The 21,838-nt window shown below is 59.0% G+C and overlaps 8 protein-coding genes across 8 annotated transcripts; 2 read left to right on the forward strand and 6 right to left on the reverse strand.

Moving 5' to 3' along the window:
* Nucleotides 1-82: 82 nt before the first annotated feature.
* Nucleotides 83-3,728, reverse strand: SPSK_03905 (AFG3 family protein; the record flags this gene model as incomplete). Its single annotated transcript, XM_016730720.1, has 4 exons — nt 83-858; nt 951-2,967; nt 3,026-3,431; nt 3,526-3,728. The coding sequence occupies 4 exons, from the start codon at nt 3,726-3,728 to the stop codon at nt 83-85; spliced, it is 3,402 nt and encodes a 1,133-aa protein (XP_016585661.1).
* Nucleotides 3,729-4,034: 306 nt separating this feature from the next.
* Nucleotides 4,035-7,939, forward strand: SPSK_03890 (replication fork protection complex subunit Tof1/Swi1; the record flags this gene model as incomplete). The annotated part of the gene is made up of 2 exons (XM_016730705.1): nt 4,035-4,124; nt 4,214-7,939. 2 exons carry the CDS (start codon nt 4,035-4,037, stop codon nt 7,937-7,939), a joined length of 3,816 nt encoding a protein of 1,271 aa, XP_016585662.1.
* A 301-nt stretch (nt 7,940-8,240) lies between these two features.
* SPSK_04719 (uncharacterized protein) lies at nt 8,241-8,532 on the reverse strand (the record flags this gene model as incomplete). The annotated part of the gene is made up of 2 exons (XM_016731516.1): nt 8,241-8,399; nt 8,476-8,532. 2 exons carry the CDS (start codon nt 8,530-8,532, stop codon nt 8,241-8,243), a joined length of 216 nt encoding a protein of 71 aa, XP_016585663.1.
* Nucleotides 8,533-9,169: 637 nt separating this feature from the next.
* Nucleotides 9,170-9,638, reverse strand: SPSK_04623 (replication factor A3; the record flags this gene model as incomplete). Its single annotated transcript, XM_016731424.1, has 3 exons — nt 9,170-9,240; nt 9,324-9,426; nt 9,489-9,638. The coding sequence occupies 3 exons, from the start codon at nt 9,636-9,638 to the stop codon at nt 9,170-9,172; spliced, it is 324 nt and encodes a 107-aa protein (XP_016585664.1).
* Nucleotides 9,639-10,048: 410 nt separating this feature from the next.
* On the reverse strand, nt 10,049-11,314 carry SPSK_04329 (60S ribosomal protein L4, mitochondrial precursor; the record flags this gene model as incomplete). The annotated part of the gene is made up of 2 exons (XM_016731137.1): nt 10,049-11,158; nt 11,228-11,314. The coding sequence occupies 2 exons, from the start codon at nt 11,312-11,314 to the stop codon at nt 10,049-10,051; spliced, it is 1,197 nt and encodes a 398-aa protein (XP_016585665.1).
* Nucleotides 11,315-11,798: 484 nt separating this feature from the next.
* On the forward strand, nt 11,799-13,403 carry SPSK_04216 (mitochondrial large ribosomal subunit; the record flags this gene model as incomplete). The annotated part of the gene is made up of 1 exon (XM_016731027.1): nt 11,799-13,403. One exon carries the CDS (start codon nt 11,799-11,801, stop codon nt 13,401-13,403), a length of 1,605 nt encoding a protein of 534 aa, XP_016585666.1.
* Nucleotides 13,404-13,797: 394 nt separating this feature from the next.
* Nucleotides 13,798-18,035, reverse strand: SPSK_03876 (uncharacterized protein; the record flags this gene model as incomplete). Its single annotated transcript, XM_016730691.1, has 3 exons — nt 13,798-17,108; nt 17,168-17,484; nt 17,551-18,035. The coding sequence occupies 3 exons, from the start codon at nt 18,033-18,035 to the stop codon at nt 13,798-13,800; spliced, it is 4,113 nt and encodes a 1,370-aa protein (XP_016585667.1).
* A 1,660-nt stretch (nt 18,036-19,695) lies between these two features.
* On the reverse strand, nt 19,696-20,979 carry SPSK_04322 (nuclear protein SNF4; the record flags this gene model as incomplete). Its single annotated transcript, XM_016731130.1, has 2 exons — nt 19,696-20,366; nt 20,469-20,979. 2 exons carry the CDS (start codon nt 20,977-20,979, stop codon nt 19,696-19,698), a joined length of 1,182 nt encoding a protein of 393 aa, XP_016585668.1.
* Nucleotides 20,980-21,838: the final 859 nt, after the last annotated feature.

The following is a 21,838-nucleotide window of genomic DNA, read 5'->3' on the forward strand; positions in this document are numbered from 1 at the left end:
GTTTTATATCACAAATATGACCGAAAGAGGAGGACAGAAACAAACACAATGAAACAGGGAGCCAAAGACAGTCGACGACCGACTACCCTTTGAACGCGGGGGCCGGGGCTGGGGCCGGGCCCAGATCTGTGTCGGTGTTGGAGGGCGGGAATGGTGGCGGCGCGTCGTTGTTAAAGTACTTTGAGAACTCGTCCTTGTCGGGGAACGGCCGCGGGCCCAGCAGGCGCACGAGGTCGTCGCGCGTCAGCATCTCCTTGCGCAGCAGCTCCTCGGCGACGAGGCCAATTTCGGCCTTGCGGGCCGTCAGCAGGTCCTTGCACTGCTTGTAGGCGGCGTCGATGATGCGGCGCACCTCGGCGTCGATCGTCTGCGCCGTCGACTCGGCAAACGGCTTCTGGAACTGGTTCTGGTCGTCCTGGCGGAAGTGCAGCGGGCCGACCTTGTCGGACATGCCCCACTCGGTCACCATGGTCGTGGCCATGCGCGTGACCTTTTTGAAGTCGTCGCTGGCGCCCGTCGTCACCGTGTCAAAGTGCAGCTCCTCCGAGATGCGGCCGCCGAGCGTCATGGCCATGCGGTCCATGAGCTGCTTGACGTTCATCAGGTAGGCGTCGCCGACGGGCAGGTACTGCGCGTAGCCCAGCGCGCCCTGGCCGCGGGGGATGATGGAGACCTTGAGCAGCGGGTCGGCATACTCAAAGTACCAGCCGCAGATGGCGTGGCCAGCCTCGTGGTACGCGACGGTGCGCTTCTCCTGGGGGTTGAGCACCAGCGACTTGCGTTCGAGACCGCCGACGACGCGCTCAATGGCCTGCTCAAAGTGCTTCATCTCGACCGTCTCGGCATTGGCACGGGCGGCTGGAACGCGGAACGCGGAACGCGGAATGGTCAGTACGGTTCACACGGAAAACAGCATAAACGAAAGCAACAAAGTACACAAACAGACTCACCAACGAGAGCAGCTTCGTTCACGGCGTTGGCAATGTCGGCACCGGCAAAGCCCGGCGTCAGCGCGGCCAGACGGCCGACCAGGTAGTCAATGTCCTCCTTGGTAACAATCTTGGCCAGGTAGACACGGAAGATGTCCTGGCGGCCCGACATCGTGGGGCGGTCAATGTTGATGTGACGGTCGAAGCGGCCGGGACGCATGAGCGCCTTGTCCAGGATGTCGGGGCGGTTCGTGCCGGCCAGCACGACCACCTGCTCCGACGTGTTGAAACCGTCCATCTCCGTCAGGATCTGGTTGAGCGTGGCCTCGCGCTCGTCGTTGCCGCCCGAGCTGAACTTGCCGTCGCCGCGCGAGCGTCCAATGGCGTCGATCTCGTCGATGAAGACAATGCAGGGCGCGCTCTTGCGTGCCGTGGCAAACAGGTCGCGCACACGCGACGCACCGACGCCGACAAACATCTCCACAAACTCGGAACCGCTCACACTGAAAAAGGGCACGCCCGACTCGCCGGCCGTGGCCTTGGCCAGCAGCGTCTTGCCAGTACCGGGCGGACCGGCCAGGATGGCACCGCGCGGAATCTTGGCACCCAGGCGCTGGAAGCGCTCGGGCTGCTTGAGGAAGCTGACAAACTCCATAATCTCCACCTTGGCCTCGTCCATGCCGGCCACGTCCGAGAACTTGACCTTGACGGCCGACTCGTGGTTGAAGCGCTTGGCCTTGCTCTTGCCGTAGCCAAAGATGCCGCTGGAGCCGCCCATGCCGCCGGCGCCGCGCCGCGTCAACCAGTACATGAGACCGATCAGCAGGATCGACGGACCGAAGCCCATCAGCAGACTGCCGAGCATGCCCTCTGAGGCGTAGCTCACGGGGAGGCGCTCGGACGGTGGGATCTGCAGCTCGTCCTGGGCCTCTTCGAGGCGGCGCTCAAAGCTGTCGACCGAGCCGATGGAAAAGTAGTACTGCTGCCACGGGTTGGCGGCGGCCGAGTCGGGGTAGGCGGACTGCGTGGCCTCGCGGTTCAGCTCGACAAGGACGCGCTTGCCCGTGACCGTGAGCCGCTCGACAAGGCCGCGGTCAAGGAAGTTGCGCCGCAGCTCCTGCCACGTGATTTCGGTCGTCTGGCCGCCGGGGAACAGGATGGAGTAGATTGGGTAGAAGATGGCCGCTCCGAGCGCCCAGCCGACCCAGTCGTTGCCCTCGAATATGCTTTTGGGGCCGCCCTTTTTGCCGTCACCGCCCTTGTTGCCGCCCTGTTGCTGGCCGTCTTGGCCTTGTTGGTTGTTGTTGTTGCTGTTGTTGTTGCCACCGTCGTTGTTCAGGTTCGGCTGGCCAGACGCACCCGGCTGGTGCGAGCTGGGCTGCTGCGGGTCGTTGGAGTTGAACATGCCGTGCTGATTGCGCTGGTCGTTTTGGCTGTCCTTGTTGGCCGGGTCGCTGGGTGGGCGGTTGGCGGAGTGCATGCCGGCCTCGTCGTCCGAGAACTGCTTGGCCATGTTGAACGCCACCTTGACGACCTTCATGCCGTCGGCCAGGCTGAGGCCGCCGGCTTTTTGCTTGGCAATCAGCTCACGCAGCTCGACCGGCGCACCGTAGCGACGCACACCCTCAATGACCTCGAGCATGCTGTCGCGGCGCGACGGCGGCGAAAAAGACAGGATGCGGGACAGAATGGCCAGTTCCTCGTCGTTCAGGCGGACCCAGTTTGGCGGCAGGGGCCGCTCCTCCACAGGCGGTTGGCTGGTCTTGTCGGACGATGCCTCGGCGTCCGTCTGCGACTGCTGGGACCGCTGGGTCTGCTGCTGGTTGTCCTGGGGCGACTGTTCGCTGCCGAGCTTGCCACCATCCTCGAGACGGTCAGCCTGCTCGGCGAGCTTCTCCTGCTCGGTGGACGCGTTGTTCTCCTCGCTCTTCGGCACAGCCGACTCCCCTTCCTTGTCGGATTTTCTCTTCCGACGGCCATTGGACGGCGGCGGGGTCGGTCCGGCCGAGTAGAATCGCAGCGACTGCTGCAGCGCGGACTGTGTGGCAGCGCTGGGGGACAGCGTAGCTCGTAACGGTGTAGAAGCGAGCATGCACCGGGGCTTGGGTGCGGAAGAGGCAGCGGCCGACGCAAGCCGGCGAAGGGGGGAGGAGGACGAGGGAGACGGAGCGGACGAATGCAGCCGGACAAACGCCGTCTGCTGTCTGCTCGGCGAACGACGTGCCAGCGCCAGCCGTGTTGCTGCAGTCGTGGCCGACGAGGCCGACGGCGAGGGCCGCAGCCGGAGCAGTGTCGTGCCGCTCATTGTGGCCTGTGACTGAACAGACAGATGAGGACGTGACGCCGCGGCGGACGACAGGAAGGATGAGGGGATTCGGAAGCACAGGAAGCACCGGCTCGCCTACAGGGGCATGGATGACGGTGTCGACGGTGTCGAGGATGCGTCGGAGTCCGGATGCGGGTGTGTTGAGCGAACCAAAGGTGGCGTTGCCGGGCGCGGATCTTGGCGGAGAAAACAGTCTCGTGATTTTCGAATGGGAACAGAAGCCGAAAGAAAGCTGAGCTCCGAAAACTCGAAAATTCTCAGTGGAGCGACTGCTCACGCTGCTGGTCAATTGGGTGCGGGCGTGCAGCGCGCCGTGTCTGCCTTGTCGGTCCCGTCAGGCGTGAGGGGAGGCGCGGATGTGTTGTGCGTGTGTCGCTCGGCCGGGATTGCTTGGGGTCGTGGGCTGAGGATGGTGGCAAGGTGGTGGTGGTGATCGATTCTAGGCTGTGGGAAAAATTACGATTCTGAGCCATTGGGTGGCCGCCACTGCCCCACCGACTGTTGCTGACTAACATCAATAAAGTCACATGGCATGGCACGTGTGGTGACGCACTGAATACAGTGGAGCCCCACAATTCACGGCCTTGTGGCAGCGACGCGCCAGACGCGTCTCCCCGCGTAAAGCGCATTAAGTGGCTGTTTTTGGTGTACTTCGTGCCATTGAAGCTCACAAACAGCATCACCACCGCCAACAACCACGGTCCTGCGCCCTGTTGCCGGACCATTCGAGCATTGAGAGCCGACTCCGACTCTGAGCGGTTCTCTTCACTTCGGCGACAATGGACGCCAAGGCAGCAAACGAGGCCATGGAGCCGGTGGACGTCGTTCATCCCGAAGTTCGAGCACATATCACGAGTCTTGTGTCTGCGGTATGTTTAATGAGGGCGGGGACGTGTGCGGGACCGGCGGACAGGAGCCTGTGGCAGTCATTGGTCTAACATTCTCACCAACGCGGCAGCTCGGCGGCTTCGACGAAGATGGCACGTACCAGCTGGGCGACGACGCCCTCGACGTCCTGCGCGACATCAAGAAATGGATCCGCTTCTACGACCAGAAACTCAACCGCATGGACGTGGCCCGCTGCTTGGCCGAGACGAACCTGGTCGGCGGCGACCTGCTCGCCATTCTGGCCACATGGCACGAGAACGCCAACCTGCAGCGCTTTCGTGCCCGTGTCGCCCTCGCCTGCTACGAGATCCTCACGCCGTTGACTTGGCCGCTCGAAAAGGACCCCGAGACCATGACCGTCAACCACCACCGCCACCTGCCCGTGCTGCAGCTGGCCCAGCTGTCCTACAAGCGCGCCATTGTCAACTACGACGGCGCCCAGATCCTGCACACGGCCGTGCGTGCGGCCCTGCCGTCCATGGCTGTCCCCCTCGGCGACCGCTCGTTGCGCGACCAGGGCGTGATCAAGCTGGTTCTGTTCTTCCTGCGCAATGTCGCCATGATCGAGCCGCCCCCCGGCGTCCAGTATGACGGCGACGAGTCACAGATCTCGCGGTCCACCACCATTGACGCCTTCTCGTACCAGGACATCTTTCTGGTGCTGCTGACGGTGGCCTCCAACATGGGCGAGGATTTCCGCACAGAGGACACGACCGTCATGGAGATCATCTTCCACCTCGTCAAGCGCGTCGACACCGCCAAGCTGTTTATGGACGCGACGCAGCTCAACCACACCAAGGCCTCCGAGCTGACCGACATGATGCAGAAGGAGACGGCCATGCTGCACGCCTTCAACAAGAACGGCCCCACGCGCCACAGCCGCTTCGGCACCATGGTCTGGGTCGACCGCGGCGAGGGCAAGATGTCGACGCTGTCGGGCCAGGACGCGCTGATGGGCTCTGCCGCCCGCGAACGCAAAATGGACAACAGCAAGAAGTTTCGGCCGCCCCGCCGCGGCCGCAAGCGCGACGAGAAGCAGGAGCTCGTCGGCCTTGGCGCGCCCGTGTCCCTCAACGCGCGCGCTAACGCTCAGCTGCGCAAGTTTGTCGAGGAGTTTCTGGACGCCGGCTTCAACCCGTTGTTCCAGCACATTCGCAAGTCGATTGACCGTGAGGCCCCGCACGTCCAGCACCACCATCGCGCCCAGTTCTTCTACCTGGTGTCCTGGTTCCTCGAGGCCGAGCGCATGCGGCAAAAGGCGCAAAAGGCACAAAAGGCCCAGACGGCCCAGCGGAGCCAAAAGAACGCCCATCCGGCTCAACCGCCTGCGGACGAGGTCAGCAGCTTTAACCTCGTGGCCGGCGTGCTGAACCAAGAAATGTTCATTTTCCTGGGGCGCGCCCTCGACCGGTCGAACAACGACAAGGACTGGCCCGAGTTGATGGTGGTGATGCGCTGTTTCACGCAGATTCTTTTGACCGTGCAAGAAATGTCAGAGTCAAAGAGCGAAGACGACGAGGAGATTGCCGAGAACATTTTGAGCCGTCTCTTTTACGAAGAAACGACCCACGACGCCGTCACCAACATTGTCAAGAACTTCAAGGACCAGGGTTACGAGTACCTCGATGCCTGTACAGAACTTGCGCACACCTACTTGCGCATACTCGAAGCCTATTCGAAGCAGAACGTAGACCTCCAGGTCCGCTCGCGTCGGCGAACCCGGACAAAGAAGAAGGCAGCCAAGGCGGCGGCGCGCACAGGGGCTGCCATGGGCGATGCTGCAGGGGACGGCGGTGACGCCGAGCACTTGGCCCCCGACGCACAGAATGACGACGATGACGAGTCCGCCGACGACGAAGCAGCCGCCCAAAAAACAAGCACAGAGCGCAACTTTGACTTCAAGCGCTTTTCCGCCCGCTTTGCGGTGCAGGGCGTCATCAACACATTTGTCAAGCTCCTCCACAACTACCAAGATCTCAGCGACGCCCAGCTCAAGCGCGCGCACCGCTTCTTCTACCGCGTGGCTTTCAAGCAGGAGATGAGCGTCATGCTCTTCCGCGTGGACATTGTTCGGCTGCTCTTCAACATGATCAAGGGACCCGAGCCTCTCGACCGGCAGAACGCCATGTACCGTGACTGGGAGGAGCTCTCGAGGCAGATTCTGCGCAAGTGCTTCAAGAAGATGGAGGAGCGGCCCGTGTTGATCATTGAGATGCTGTTCTCGAAGACGGCTGGCACGGCACACTTCCTCGAGTACGGTTACGAGAAACAGACCGTGTCGTCGTCCGCGCCGAAGCCTGGCGGGCTGCTCGAGTTCCGTGAGGACCTGGACAAGGACCGCCAGATTGCGATCTTGGTGGGCGTTCTCTTGGACAAAAACCACCACGATCTGCTCACCTGGATCAAGGACCAGGTTGGCATGGCCGCAGCCGAGCGGCGGGCATGGAAGGCGACTGAGACTGCCGCGACTGCTGCCGCTGCGGCGGAGACAGCCTCAGCAGCAGACGGTGACGAGTCCACCCCGCTCGACACACCCACTACGGCCTCCGTTGTCAGGCGTGACGCCCCCACCATTACCATTCGACCCAGCGACGACGCTTGCAAGAAGGCCATGTTCAAGAACTCGCATCTGCGTCTTCTGATGCAGCTGGTGGGCATGGAACGCCTGGCGCCCTCGATCGACGAGACGCCTGAGTCGACGTGGATCTTCGCGTCGCACATCACCGCCGACGAGCTTGAGGAGTCGCTCGAGTTTATCAACCGGGCCGAGTTTGACCCGCCGACCTTTGACAACAACCAGTCGGCCGAGGACCAGCTGAAGCGCAAGACGGCGCCCCGCAAGAAGGCGGTGTACGACGACGACGGCGAAGACGAGGACGGCAGGATTGACGACGAGATGCTGTTCCCGGCCGGCGGTCCGACGGCCCGAAACGTCGTCGAAGACGGCCTGGACGGCAAAAGGAGAACCATCCGGCGGCGCCGCAAGAAGACGGACGAGGACGGCAACGAGCTCGAGGGCCTGACAGAAGAAGAACGCGATGCGAGGGCGCGGCTGCGGCGGGCCAAAGAGCTCGAAAAGGCGCGGCGCATCAAGAGCGACGTGTATGTGCACGCGAGCGACGATGAGACGGACGACGAGAAGGACCGCGAGTTCTTTGCGCGCGAGGAGGCGACCAGGAAGCGGATCCACAGTGCTGTGCAGCAGAGTCTGCTGTCGAGCAAGGGCGACGACAGCGATGCCTTGGCCACCACACCGAGCAAGCCGACCAAAGCCAAGCGCACATCGACCGTGTTGTCCGAGGACGATGAGGACGAGGACGACGATGACCTCAATGACAGCAGCGACCTTGGCCTTACCTCCTCACAAGACCTGCCAGCATCAGGCCGGCGAAGCCGTAAGCGGAGAAAGTCGAGCGAAGCGGCGTCGGGCACGGACGACGCTGACGGCGATGCCGATGAGGTCGTCGTCAAGAAGAAGGCGCCGCCGAGGAGACGACTGCATGCCGGCTTCGTTGACAGCAGTGACGAGGAGGATGAGGATGACAACAAGAAGCAGACGACTGTCGAGAATCCAATTCCAGTGGCCAGTCAAAGTGGTGACGCCATGGACGTGGACCGATCATCACCTGCCGTCCTGTCTGAAAAGACGGGCGGACAGATCCAGCTCAATGGCAACACCAACGCCGATGGGACGAACAACGTGGACGATGATGCTGACGACGATGTTCCGGTCGCCAGCAAGAAACGGACGGCACGGGCCAAGTCGGGCTTCCTTGCAGACAGTGATGACGAGTAGAGAGGGACACGGATATCATGAAAGGGTTATGACCTGTGGCGGCTCTATGTGGGTATGTTTTGTTCTTGGTTTGTTTTCTCATGGCGACGCGCTGTTTGGCATATATCAATGGTCACTGTGTGGGCACGGGCAGTCAAATTTCATGGTAATGTTTCACTCTTATAGACTGTGAGAAAGAATGAAATCCAATCACAATCCATTGCTGTCTCCTGCCTCTCTTCTCTTAGTCTCCTTGTTTCCGTCCCGTGCTCCTTGCGTTGCTCCAACGTCCGGAAGGGTCATGCCTTTATGGGCATACCATCTACTTCTTGCCAGAGCCAGCGCCGCTGCCCTTGGTGCTGCCCATGGAGCCCATGTTGCCGCCGCTGTTTGCGGCATTGGCGTTGTTCGTGTTGGTTGCCGCAGCAGACTGGGCGCGCGCGGCAAATCCACCCGAGGACATGTCCTTTCCACCGCGGGACTATTCACAAGCAAAAGAATCGTCAGCAACAAACTGGATGCACACGGACATGTCAAGGACACGGTTTTCGACTGACCTGGCTCGACTGGATGCGCGACGAGTCACCGCTGGTCATTTGATTAGGGGGAGCCATTGTGATGGTTGTTGTTGGCGGTGGTGTTGCTTGGGTAATTCCGTTTGTAGCTGGAAATAGTCTGGTTGTGTTGGTTGTTTGATCTGTGGTTTCGAGTTCAAATCGTCGAGGTGAGGAGCGGGCTGGGCCCGACATTTATAGTCGTTTCTGAGAGAAAAGTGAGACATGAATCGGAGGTAGAGAATAAGTAGCACACGAGGCAGACTGTAATAAATGTGCATCGTCGTAGTAATCGTGAGGTAAGAGAAGGCAGTGTCAATGGCAGGTGTCTATCGTGAGTAACAGGCAATGCTTCACATTACCATCAACTGTTTCATGATGATTGACTCCGTGAGATTTAAGCGTGAGGCAGCAGAAATGTCAAGAAACGTAGTCCGTGATATTGGGCACAATAAACCTTTGTCACTATCCATGTTATCCGACGAGCAGCTCATCTAAAGCGTCATTCCGACGTCGTAGCCGGCAGCACAAAATATATGAAATAATGAATACCCCTCCTATTGCGAAGCGCTTAATAATTAATGGTTTTACATTCACATCATCACATTCCCATATGGTCAAGGTATCAGGAAGGAGCACAAACGACGAGCACTTTATGAGTTGGCATTTGTCTCAACACCATGTCTCAGTCGACATCTCATGCAGCGCCGCCGAAAATGGCCTTGTTTTCCTGTGATATCTCGACAACCTTTTGCGCTAGATCGAGGTCTATAATTATAATCGCGAATGTCAGCAAATAATCCAATTGTGAATCATGAATGCTAATCGGCAGACATCGCCACTGCACATACCGACATCCACGCCCAAATCTTGTGCACTCAGCACCTTGACCGACAGGTCCGGCATGACCTTGCCGACAATCTGAGCAGCATTGCCGCCAACGAGACGTGATTCCTAAGGAGGGATTTAGTAGGTGAACTTGCTCCTGCCACACCATCGATCGCTGGCATACGCACCCGGTTCAGGTTGACGGTAATATGGCCATCTGCGTCGAGAATGGCACTCTCGCCGCGCAGCTGGACAACCTTGCCCACAATAAGGACGTTATGGTTGACGTAGCTGTTGAGGTACGAACACGAGACCCTCGGCGTTTCCATGGAGGCCATCTTGGGCAAGGGTGGCGGGGCGAAGAAGGTGCGTGGGAGAGCTTATGGAAAACGAAGATGGATGCCAGCAAAGGAGCGGTATCGTCGGTGCGGAATGCGGGCTGTGAAGTGATGATGTCGCTGGGAATGTTTGGAGGGGCAGATGAGCTTGACGCGTTACAGTAAGGAAGGCGCGTTCTCAATTAAAACCACGTGATGCATCACGTGTGAGAAACAATTAGGCCCCACATATTAAAGCTGTTGGTCAAACTGGTGTATCACAACTGATTTCTAGTCTTCTGAAGAATGCGCACATATCATTGTCAAAAAATACGGAAATGCTTTGCTAAATTTGAATCCTGTCCTAGTCGTACTCGTACATGCAAATTTGATGGTTTTCGTATATTTTTTTTATCGTCCGCCTCAACTACTCAACCAATGACTGTCTGACCTGTAGCCAGACCGCTCGGTTTTGCGCCCTGGATGTAGATGCGGCTGACCAGATCGCTCTGGTGCGCGTCAATCATCTCGTGCAGCGCGGCGCGCTCGACGACAATGCGGCCCGTCTCCAGCAGGTCCTTGACGTCGACGTCGGCGACGGCCAGCGCGCGGCCGTCCTCGCCGGCGGTCTCGAGGCTGGTGAACAGGTTGGGGCGGCGGTCGGTCGTGATGAACGTGGTGCGGCCGGCCAGGCGGCCCCATGCCTGGCCGATGCTGCCGATGCCCGTGCCGGCCGCTGCCGCAATGCCAGGGACAACATCACTGGTGCCGCCGACCAGCGGCGTCGTCGACCGCGTGGACGCCGCGTCCATGTCGCCGTTCAGGAGGGAGCGGACATAGCGCTTGACAAAGCCGTCCTCGAGGGAGCGGTCGAGCGTGCCGGCCTGGGCCAGGCGCAAAAAGGCGTCGGGCAGCGGTAGCTCCAGGCCGTCCTCGCACACAATCAGCTCGCCGCGGCGGTAGCGGTAGGACAGCGCGGTCCGCCAGGCGCGATCGTACATCTTGCGGTTGAGGTCGGTGCCAAAGTCGCGCGGGTGGGGGCCAAAGGTCTTGCCACCGCCGCGTATCAGAGGCGACTGGCGCGTGCCGACGCGGGCCATGCCCGATCCCTTTTGCCTGCGCATCTTGCGGTGGGAGCCGTGGACGTCCCAGCGGGTCTTGGACGAGGCCGTGCCCTGGCGCGTGTTGTCGCCTTCGTACACGACAGCCAAGTGCAGCAGGTCGCGGCGCAGGGGCAGCTGCAGGTGCTGGGCGGGCCAGAGCTCGAGGGCGCGGGGCTCGAGGCTCGGGAAGGCAAACACAGTGACGGGGACGGTACGCTCGGTGATGCTCTGGACGGTGGTGGGGGCCGTGGCAGGCGGCGGGACGGTGGACGCAAACGAGGACGGCATGCGCTTTGAATGAGAGGAAGAGGAGGAGGCGGAGGAGGAGGCGGCGGGCGAGGCGGAACGCGGTGTTGTCGCCAAAGGCTTGTTTTGTGATGGTAATGTCGAGAACGCGCGAGGTTGTTGTGGTGATGAGGAGGCAGTGGAGGAGCGAGGCTGGAGATGCACGTGTTAGGAGGATGCTGTCAAGAAAAACAGACGATACAGGTGTCAGGAAGTACGCACCACGAGAGCCTTGCGGCCGGTCTGGGAGCTCAGCGTCAGGCCATAAAAGGCCTCCGAGAGGCTCTGCGCTCCACGCCGTGCAGCCATTGTGAGGCGCTAGGCGGTAGCAGGCGAGTGAGATCGTGACAGCCCAGGGAGAGTGATGTCGAATGCCCAGAGTGGTGGGTATGGAGCTCGGTGCAGGCGCAGGACAGACGACGGCAATGATGGCACCGGTACAACTGAAGCTTCGGTTGATGTCTGGTTGGAGGTCGTGATGGGAGAAAAAACAGTCGCTAGCGCAACAGACACAGTCCCGGGTGCGGGTTCGACATTGGCCAATCAGAGCCCGCAGATTTAGCGAACTTACCATAAATGGACATCACGTGCGCGCTCTGTACTTGAGTTTGGCGGGCGGAAGGTGCTGTGGAGCCCCTGCCAGTTTGCACTTGGAAAAAAATTGTCGCGTGGTAAATTATGGGAGCTGTGAATAGCTTCATTGTTTTTTGAGAGCAGCACCACACCAACACAACACGACACCACCCAGACCGACGGACCGGCCACCCCGCCTGTTCTCAACCACCCCTCCACAATGTCCCGGTACACGCCGGCAGCACGGCCGCTCGTGCAATGCCTGCGGGCCGGTGGCCGTCGCAGCGAACAAGTCAGTCTCGTCCTCCGACCAGCCGCTGCTGTTGCTGCCACGCAGTCCTCGACGCAGGCTCTCTTCTCGACGTCGACTCGCCAATTGACTCCCACCACCTCCTCTACTTCTTCTTCGTCGTCCTCCTCCTCAGCCACACCGCCCCCGCCGCCACCACGACGATTCGAAGACCTTGAGGGCTGGCAGCAAGATCCCAATCTGACCACGCTGCCCTGGGCCGAGCGAGAGCTCATGCGCCGCGGCACGCCGCCCGTTGGCTCGCGGCGGCGGCGTGCGGCCCTGCAGACGACCACGGCCTTGAACCGTGCCAAGGCCGGCAACGACACGCTTGCTGGCCAGGACGGCGGGCCAGTGCCCTTTGAGCTGATGCCGTACCAGTGCTTCCAGGAGGCCCGCAAGGTGCTGCGGGCGGACCGCGAGGAGAAGCTGCGCCAGATTGCCGCCGAGACGGCCAAGATCCGCAAGCTCGAAGAGGTCCTGGCGGCCGGCGACCCGTCCAAGGTCACGTCGCGCGGCGGCACGGCCTACCTGCAGAAGCGCCTGGGCAGCCTGCGCAGGCATCTCGAGCACCTCAAGGTGCTGGCCGACATCAACGACCCGCTCGTCAAGCGCCGCTTCGAGGACGGCCTCGGCGACATGAACAAGCCCATCTACCGCTACCTCGCCCAGGAGCGCTGGCGCGGCCGTCCCCTGCGGCTCATCCAGCAGCGCATCCAGCAGTTCCACCTGGCCCCCGATCTGCTGCCCCCCAGCCAGATCCACCCGTCCGCCGACGTCGAGCTCTTCTTCCGCACCTACAAGGTCGCCCACGGCGCCATCGTCGACAGCTTGATCTCCGAGGTCACGCCGCGCCTGCGCATCCAGGTCTTTGACCGCGGCACCCGCCTGGTGTCGGTCGTCGTCGTCGACCCTGATGTGCCCGACCTGACGTCCGACGGCTTCTCGCGCCGCGTCCACTTTCTGGCCACCAACATCCCCGTCGCGCCCGCCGACCCCTCGGTCCCGCTCGCCCGCCTCGACCCCGCCAGCCAGGTCGTCCTGCCCTGGCTGCCGGCCTTTGCGCAAAAGGGCTCTGGCCCGCACCGCCTGGCCGTCTTTGTCCTCGAGCAGCCGCCCGTCGACGCCGAGTCCTTTGACAAGAACAGCAGCCGCATCGACACCGCCGCGCTGCAAAAGGCCTTTGCGAGCGACCCGGCCTCGGCCATTGCCGCCGGCGCCGACTCCTCCTCGTCGTCGTTGTCGCCCACGGCCAACCGCGACAACTTTTCCCTTCGCAGCTTCGTCGACAAGCACGACCTGACAGTCGTCGGCTGCACGCTGTTCCGCACCCAGTGGGACGCCGGCACCGAGGGCGTCATGGAGCGCCTCGGTGTCCCCGGCGCCGACCTCGAGCTCAAGGCCACGCGCCTGCCGTCGCTCAAGCCGCCGCGCAAAGCCCGCGGCTGGGAGGCCAAGCACCAGGGCCCCAAGTACCGTCACCTGTGGAAGTACACCCACCGCATTGCCACGCCGCGCCGCAAGTTTGTGCGTTAAGGCCGGTAGTATGTCGGAGGGAGCGGGTCGACGGACAGACTCTTACTTTATTTTTTTTACTATTGGGAGCAAGGTCGTTTGGCTGCTATTTGTGTATACAAAATTATTATTTTCAACAGCATGTCGAGCACGTCGAGCATGTCCGGCCTGCCATGTGTAAGATAGCCAGCATTCTACAAAATGTATCTACGTATGAGAACTGCCATGTTTGTCGTGGTTGCATGCATGTATGGGGCGTAACTTGGACTTGAATCATTATTCGTAGCCATCACGTTCTAGAATACAAAGTACACTCTTCTTCGTCTTTTGTCCATTCTTCGCTTTTCCTGGCCCTCCCTGTTGCCCCCTTTTGTCCCCTCCCCGTTCTTCATAACCATGATTCTCTTATCGTACATTAAAAAGGTAGAAGTCGCTTGTTTATCAACCGACCATGCGCATCCGATCCACCGCTGGTTTCCGAGCCGTTGTTGTCATCCGTCTCAAAATCCTTCCGCAGACGGGACACCGTGCTCAGCGGCGCAGGCATTGCACCGTCGTACCGAATCTCCCGAACCATACTCGACATGTCCAGCTTTTCTGGTGCCCGCTGGATCGCGGCTGTCTCTGGGAGCAAGTCTTGCCATGACCACGACAGGTCTCCACCTTGATCCGATACTGAAGTAAACGATTCCACCTTGGACGCGTCGGTAACACTCGTGCGGGCGAGTGCCAGTTCCAACTCTGCCACTTTGGCTTCGGCCGCCTGAGCCCTCGTCTTCCAAGTGTTGCATTCGGTCGTTTTGCTGTCCAAAAGCCGCTGCAGCTCCAGTTCCACCGCCGAAGCTGAACGTTCAGACGAAAGCACCACTGACACTGGTCTTCCTTTGGAGCGGGACAGTACTGGTGTGCCGCCTCGTGCGAGCAATGACGTGTTGCCCGGCGGTGGTGGTGCTGTGGTTTTCTTCCCAGAGACCTTTGCTGTACTGTCCTTTGCCATTCCGAATGGTATTTGATGCCCCGTACCGGCTCTCACTTCGTTTCGGTCCACGGGCCGCGCTAGCTCTCTCCGCTCGGTAGCGGTGAGCCGGCCGACTTTACCAAGAGGACCGTTCCTGCCCTCGCTCTTTGTAAGTCGCAACCGTCTCCGCTCACTAGCCGTCCGTTGCAGTACTGACGTGTCGGTTCCCCGGCCCTCCGTCTTGTCGAGAGTTGCTTGTCTTGGCTGCACCGTAGGGTGTGGTGGTGTCACAAACTCTGCCGTTTTGGAAGGCGACGTGTTGCTCGTGTATTGGGACAGAGCCGAGCCTCGCTTCGGTGTGCGCGGCTTTGCCATCTGCGGGCTGGTCAGAGGAAGGGGCAACGATTCCGATGATCGCCAGGCCGCCGTGTCGAACATTGCCGCCATCGCCTTCACAGAGCTACCAGCCGCAGGGGATTTGGGCTCTTCCATATGGACCCTGTCTGGCTGTGTCCGTTTCGACGCCCGAGAGCTGGTCGAGTTGGCTCGCGTCATGTTGCGGGCGTCATTCTTTATTTCAGAAAGAGGCGACGTGGTGTCATTGACGAGCTGTTCGATGGCACGCTGCTCCTGTGTAGCGTGCCTGGATTGCTTGTCCTCGCTCTTTTGTCCCACACTCACGCCCTTGACTGACATAGCTCCTGATTCACGAACAGGCTTTTTCTGTGGCGTCGAAGGGGGCTTTCCAGTGCCGTAGGATCGCGACTTCGGCGACTGCCTTCCCACGGCTCCTGCAGTGTCCATCAGTCGCGTGGCCGGCGACTGTAGACCTTTCACCCTACTCGACGGTGGACTTTCACGCCCATGGGCAAGGACCGATGCACTGGCCTGTGCCTTCCATGGCCGTCTAGGCGTCGGTGAAACAATAGCAGTGGGCTGGATAGGCCGGTTCTCCGGCTTGGTGGCTGGTGAAGAGTTTCCTCGCACCCACTGTCCATGTGTCTTGGTCGGGCTGTTGCCAGCAGACTTTGAGTCAAAGAATCTCGGTGTGTCGTGCGTTGCCCTTACGGCCTTCTGCTTGCGGCTAGACAAGTCACCGGTCGTCACGTCGGCCCTTTTAACCGGTGTTGGTGTTGGTGGCGGCTTGTTGGTATTCATGATTTTGGCAATCAGTGCGGCTGTCTTTGACTGCGGGGTGCCTCCAATGCCAACACGCCCAGCAGGTTCAGACAGGCAGGCGTCGACAGCATCGATCGTATGGTGCGACCGCGTGGGTGTCGCTTTCCTACGCGACCCCGATGCTTTCCTGGAATCGCTTGTCTGATGTGGCACACCACCTCGAACCTTGGTTGGGCTCAGCGACAGGCTCGACGGCGGGGCCACGTTGTCGTCCCCTTCCGAGGTCCTAGAACGGCCATCGCTGTGGCCGTTGACTGCCTTTCTTGCTACCTTTGGCAGGTCCTTCGTCGGCGATGACGCCGCCTTGTCGGCTCCAAAAATAGACGAGAATCCACCACTCGCCCGGCGCTGTTTTGTCAATTTGGCGGCACCAGAGCGAGTTGATATGGCGATGGAGCCCGGAACGTAAAAGGGATCCTCCACTGGTGGAGACAAAGGCTTGACGGGCTGCGGCTCGATTGCCGAGTAGGTAGAATCGGAAGCAATTGACATGTTGGAAGCGTAATTTCTGAGCTTTTTGCGCGCTGCAAACTCTTCAAACGACATGTCCGACGGTCGCTGTGGAGGAACATTGTAGACGGGAGGTTGTTTGCCGCTCATTGCATCGATGGCGTTTCGGGTGTTCGAGGCGCTGCGCGTCTTGCGCAAATTTGCGCTATACAGATCTGAGGCCTGCTGGACCATTGCACCCATATTATGGTCAGTGAACGTCTCGGACCTAGAAGGACGGAGTGACCGCGGCATAGGCTGCGCAGAACGGGCTGCCAACTGGTGTGTATGCTGCAGCATTGACTCTTTCCTCATGATGCCCATGTGCTTCATCTCGTAGACAATGGCGCGCCAGTGTGTGATGAGCATCTCCGCCACATCGTTGGCGAGAAGGATCTTGTCCAACGTGGATGGGAGGTGGGCCAGCGATTGTTTGTCAGACGCCATGCTCTTGCGCCGTTTGTCTGATTTCGACCGGGGAGACGGTGTGCCGTGAGCCGATGGACCGCCAGACGGTGACGCAGTGGTGCCTGAGTCATTTGAAGGACGGGCTTCCGGGGCGTACGCGTCGAGTAGCTCACCCATCAACAGTGGGCCGAAAATGATTCCCAGCGCTGCGTAGCCCATCAACTCGGAGTGAGGCAAGGCGCTCCCCTGAACAGCTTGGGCAGGCTCTGTCGTCTCGGCAGAGTGTCCAATGAGAGAAAGCAGGCCGAATACGGCGCACATCAGCTCGCGCTGGAGCGGTCCAGGGACAGATCCAATGGCAAGAGCCATGAGACGGGCCTTCATTTGTCCCGGGTCTGCCCTCCCAGACTCCAAGACCTCGTTGCTGGCATGCCCATCCGATTTCATAATCTCAACAAATGCTTCGAAGAGTCGGAGGTCGCCGAGGATTCCACCGGGAAGGCCTGCAAGGAGGCGCTTGAACATGGAGGCGACGTCGTGCACGCCGGCTTTGATGTGGAAAGGCAGATTCGGCGAGCGGACGGTCGCGGCAATGTCGTCGTCATTGTCGAGGTTGACACAATAGTAATCGTAAAGCTCATTGACGACTCTCATAGAGCCAGAGATCCGGAAGATGCCGCGAGTCTCTGGGCCTGCAGACGAGTTAGGTTGGATCCAAAAAGGAGACACGAAAGTCAGAGGTACAACCGACCATTTTGGACAAGGTACTGGGCAGCTGCGCGAAAGCACGTTGGCAGCATCAGGGAGCGAGTGCCGTAGTCTGTTGGGAGGTAGAGGAAGCTTTTGCCACAGGTGCGGACAAGTGTTTGGAGTGACTGGTTCTTCAACGTGTCCAGCACGTCAGACTTGGAGCCGCTTCCAGATCCCGGCTGAAGCTGGTTTGACGGGTCACTGTCGCTTCGCTTGTGCTTTCCACCACCAATGGAGTGTCTGCTGGACCGCCTTGATGTCGGTGCAGAAGGCTTTCCAAACGTTCGCGCAAACCAGTTGCGCCTGTCGCCTATCTGGCTGTCATGTTCAATCTGCGTTGTTAGTCCTGCCCTAACAGCACAGAAAATAAAAGAGAAAACATACTGAACCGTCTTGCTCATCTTCGTCTCCGGCATGGGATAGCGGTCGAAGACCACGCTGCAAGAAATCGTTAGCGGATCCTCGTGACAGTCACGGCACCCTGTCTGTACTGTGGAATCAAAGCGAACCTTTTCCGCAAGCCGGTTGTACTCGTGGAGGAGCAGATTCTGTCGCGGTAGCGTTGAAGAACTATCTCCTCTGTTGCTCGTGAACGGATCGTCGGCCTCACTGCCGTTCGAGGTCCACGACGGTGTGGTGCTGTAGTATGCCGGCCGGGCGGGCATGATGTCCATCTGGTCTCGGTCGGCCGATCGGTCGTCGTTGGCAAAGACAGAGTGCGGCCATGCAGGAAACGGTTGCCGACCAGATGCATCCATCGTGGCTACGGGGCCAGCAGCTCCGGCTGTTGATAACGATGATCGCATAAACGTCGGGCTCGGCGGTCGGCGATGCAGGTCATGGCCAGCATGGGTCAAGGGCCGTTGCATGTTGCATTAGAGGCAAGCTAAGAGAAGAAGTGGTGTGGTGGGAACGGAGGAGAGGAATGCAAGGGGGGCAAGGTGGAGGGGAAGGATTGAAATGGAGAAACGGTGAGAATGGGGAAGACTAGAGAGAAAAGGTGGAATGCGGGACGGGTTGTGAGAAGGATGGGAGAGCAAAAGGATGATCGAGGCTGCTGGGACTAGCGGGCGATCAAAACACGGCTGAAAGCCTCAGTCGGTTCCAGTCGAGTTTTGGCTGTTGCAGCGAGACAAGGGCTCGTCGATTGGGCCAAGCTCTCAACACACGCCAAAATGGCAAACGAAGTCGAGGCTGGTCAGCGCAGCGTCGCGCGGAAAGATGCAGACTGAAGGGATTGGGTTTGTTTTGGTGTTGTGATGCGGCTGGATGTGAAAAAAGTGGGTTTGTTTACTTTTGTCGATTTCGGGTACACAGTAGAGTGTTGGCGGTTGCCCGCTGGACGGGAGCCCTACATTTATTTACGGCGTAGCGGCGGCGCTGTTGATGTCGCACGGACGGGAAGCGACGACGTATTACCGCGTATGTCGTATGTCGTATATCGTACAGAGTATTTTGTACAAGTGTGTTGGTTGAGTATTCTGGTGTACGGTTGGAAGGGCAGTGACCGGTCGCTATTTAGCTCTTGTTGGCGAGGCTTTTTTTTTGACGCTTTTAACGCTTTTGACGCTTTTGACACTTTTGCCACTTTTGACACTTTTTGACGCTCTTGACACTTTTGACACTTTCCTTTGAGGTGTCCATTGCTCCTTCCGTTTTGTAGACACGCTAATGATTCGGCCTCTTTTTCCCTTTTCCTGGCGGCCGCATTGTACGACAATTCACCACCTCCACCTCGTATTCCCCCTCTTCGCTCCTTCCTCCCCCGTTCGCTTGTCAGAACACGCGACAATGGAGGCAAGCGGCTGAGCAGGATAAATTGCAGTGACCAGGAAACGGGTACTCCACCTGAGCACAAAGTACGGAGTACGAGCAGCAAATGAGCAGCAAATGACATCCGATACGGACTCGCCAAATTTGTGCACGCAGCCAATGAGGCTCGTGCAGCACAGAAAAGGATTCATTCTGAAGCAACAGGATGACGAAGCAAAACATGGAAGGTGCGAACGACAAGAGCATGTACGGAGTAACTACGTCGTACTTCTGCAGAATGGCAAGGACAAAATGACAGACTTGGCAGGAGGAGCGTTTGGTCGGCTAAAAATACAAACTCACGTGCTACAGACACAATATCGATGTCACGACGATTATGCGGGCAAGCTGCAACAGGCAGCTAGTCCTGCTTGTAAAACCACACAGGATTGAGGCCGAAGACACGATGCCTCCCATGTAACATTCACAAGATCGAGGTGGGCGAAGAAGCTGTAAAATATAATGACAGATTGCGAAGCCGCGGCAAAATACTCCAGAATCTCTAAAAAAGGATATAAAAGAGAAGAAAATAGCATGTGCTCGGTCGACATTGTGCAAATCGAAAGGCAACCGGGGAACGTACAAGGCGAAAAGCAGTCGACCGATCGAGTTGTCCGGGTCCCGTCCTTGCTCAGGTTTCAGGCAGCTACCGCCAGACGCCGTACACCAATTCACACATCACATTACATCCATCGACCGTTCCTTCTGCCCAAACATTTATACTGCATCCGGCGTGACGGAGTCATTTTCTTCGCCGAACAGCAGGACGTACTTGAGGATGTCGGACAGCGAGATCATGCCCCGCAGGCGGCTTTCGTCATCAATGACAATAAGGCGGTGCACGCGCGATTTGCGAACGGTGTCAAAGATGGAGTCGAGCCGGTCGTCCTCGCTGCACGTGTAGATGCCAGGGAAGTCTTCGGCGCGCTTCGACAGGGCCTCGCCGACGCTCGACTGCAAGTCGTCGTACACGCCACCCTTGATGCAGGGAATGACGTCGACGGCCTCAAAGACGTTAAGCACGCGGTTGTTGGCGTCGACAATGGGCACGGCCGAGATGTTGTGCTCGACCATGACGTGGATCACGTCGAGGACGGAGTCGCTCATGTGCGCCGTCTGCAGGTTGCTGTAGGTGCCGAGGCCGATCTCGCGCACAGGCTTCTTGAGCATGACGGTGTTGTTTTCGTTGTTGACGGCGATGAACTTGAGGATGCGATACTGCGTGATAACGCTGACAACCATCTCGCGGCCGGTCTCGTCGTCGACGTCCACCAGCGGAATGCGGCGCGCGCGGGTCTTGAGCATCTCGGTGCAGGCTTCATACAGTGGCTTCATTGGGTGCACCGAGATGGTCTCGAGTGGTTGTGCGCCAATGGCCTTTTCGATGTCTGTGGGCACGGTTAGGCGTCTAATTCAGGTACAGTGATTCAGGTACAGCTTTCAATAGGTCTTTTTTTAATAAAAAAAAAGTAAAAGGACTGGCGTCATACCTCGTAATCCGCTCAGGCGGAACTGATCAATGTCGTGGAGCCGGTCCGGGTACTGGCAGTAGTACTGGATGACATTGATAAAATCTGTGCTCGTAAGCAGACCTGCAAAGGTCGAGTTGTGTGAGTCCCACAGCGGCGCGGACACGATGTTGTTCTGGATGAGGATAGTAAGGCTTTTGCGGATAAGAAGGTCGGTATCGAGGACAATGAGGCGGAACGACAGCGGCAGGACATCGTAGCTTGTCCGAATCTTGAGAAACGCACGGATGTTCTCAAGGCCCTGCATCTGTTCGCGATCTATCGCAGAGTACGTCCGGGCATCGGCCATGGCGCGTGCGCTGGTATCAGGGTTTGGTCGCAAGTAAGACGATGGTGTGACGAATGGCAGTTCGTGTGTGGCCACTCCTGCACCCGGTGCCGCTGCTGACGTTTGTTGCTGTGGTTGTGCTTCCGCCGGCTGGCTGTGCTCGGCAGGCGGCGCGGCCGTTGCTGAAGCTTGGGCGTCTGCCATCGGTGGCAGACGTATCGAGAACGGCGAGGAGGCTGTGGCCGAGCAGACGGGTGTGCGACGGGACCTGCCGGCTGTGGCTCCCGAGGTGCTTCTGTGATAACCTAGAAAGGCCCAGACAGACGACGGCGGCCGTAGGTAGTCGTGGTGTTAACAATCTGGTCGTCGCGCAGGGGTTTGTTGTCGAGGCTGACGAGACGAAGGCGGGGTGGAGAGGACGTGAATGATGCTTGACAGCCACGCAAAAGAGATTGTGGGGCAACGAATGCGGTGTAAGCGGAGGGGGGGCACAAAGCGTGGTCGTCGATACAGTGGCGATGATAAGCCGGGGTCGCGTGGCGGAGGGCCGACGGTGGTTGAATGCGGGAGGCCGGGATCTGGGAGGCTGAGAATCAAGGGCAAAAAGTGCACCGGCGGACGAGGCAGGTTAACGAAATGGCCAGTGGCTGGCCTTTGCAGAAGATGAGGTGTGGGTTGAGACCCGCCGATTGGGATTGGCGGGGAAGGAGCGAGCGTGCTAGCGTGACAAGCGGCGACAACGCACGGACAGGCAGACAATGCAAGACTGAAGCTGTTATCTGGCTCTTATCGGTTCACTATAGCACGCCAACAAAACAGAACCTGCACAAATGTGACTCTCGAGTTTACTTGATAGTTGCGAATTGGCTGTTGTGAGTAACTGACGGTCGCGTGTTCTTATGTTGGGCGTTGGTATGGAGTAGAACTCGAGATGCTAAGGGGGAAGGTGCAACCGCTGCACGTTGAAGGCACTTGGTCATATACATCGTTAAAATAGAGATTCTAATATATTGACAAAAAGGCAGCTTGCATCGCATATACGTAAACACATGTGGTAACAACT

The sequence above is a fragment of the Sporothrix schenckii genome, assembly GCF_000961545.1.
Source record: "Sporothrix schenckii 1099-18 chromosome Unknown Cont47, whole genome shotgun sequence".
Lineage (NCBI taxonomy): Eukaryota > Fungi > Ascomycota > Sordariomycetes > Ophiostomatales > Ophiostomataceae > Sporothrix > Sporothrix schenckii.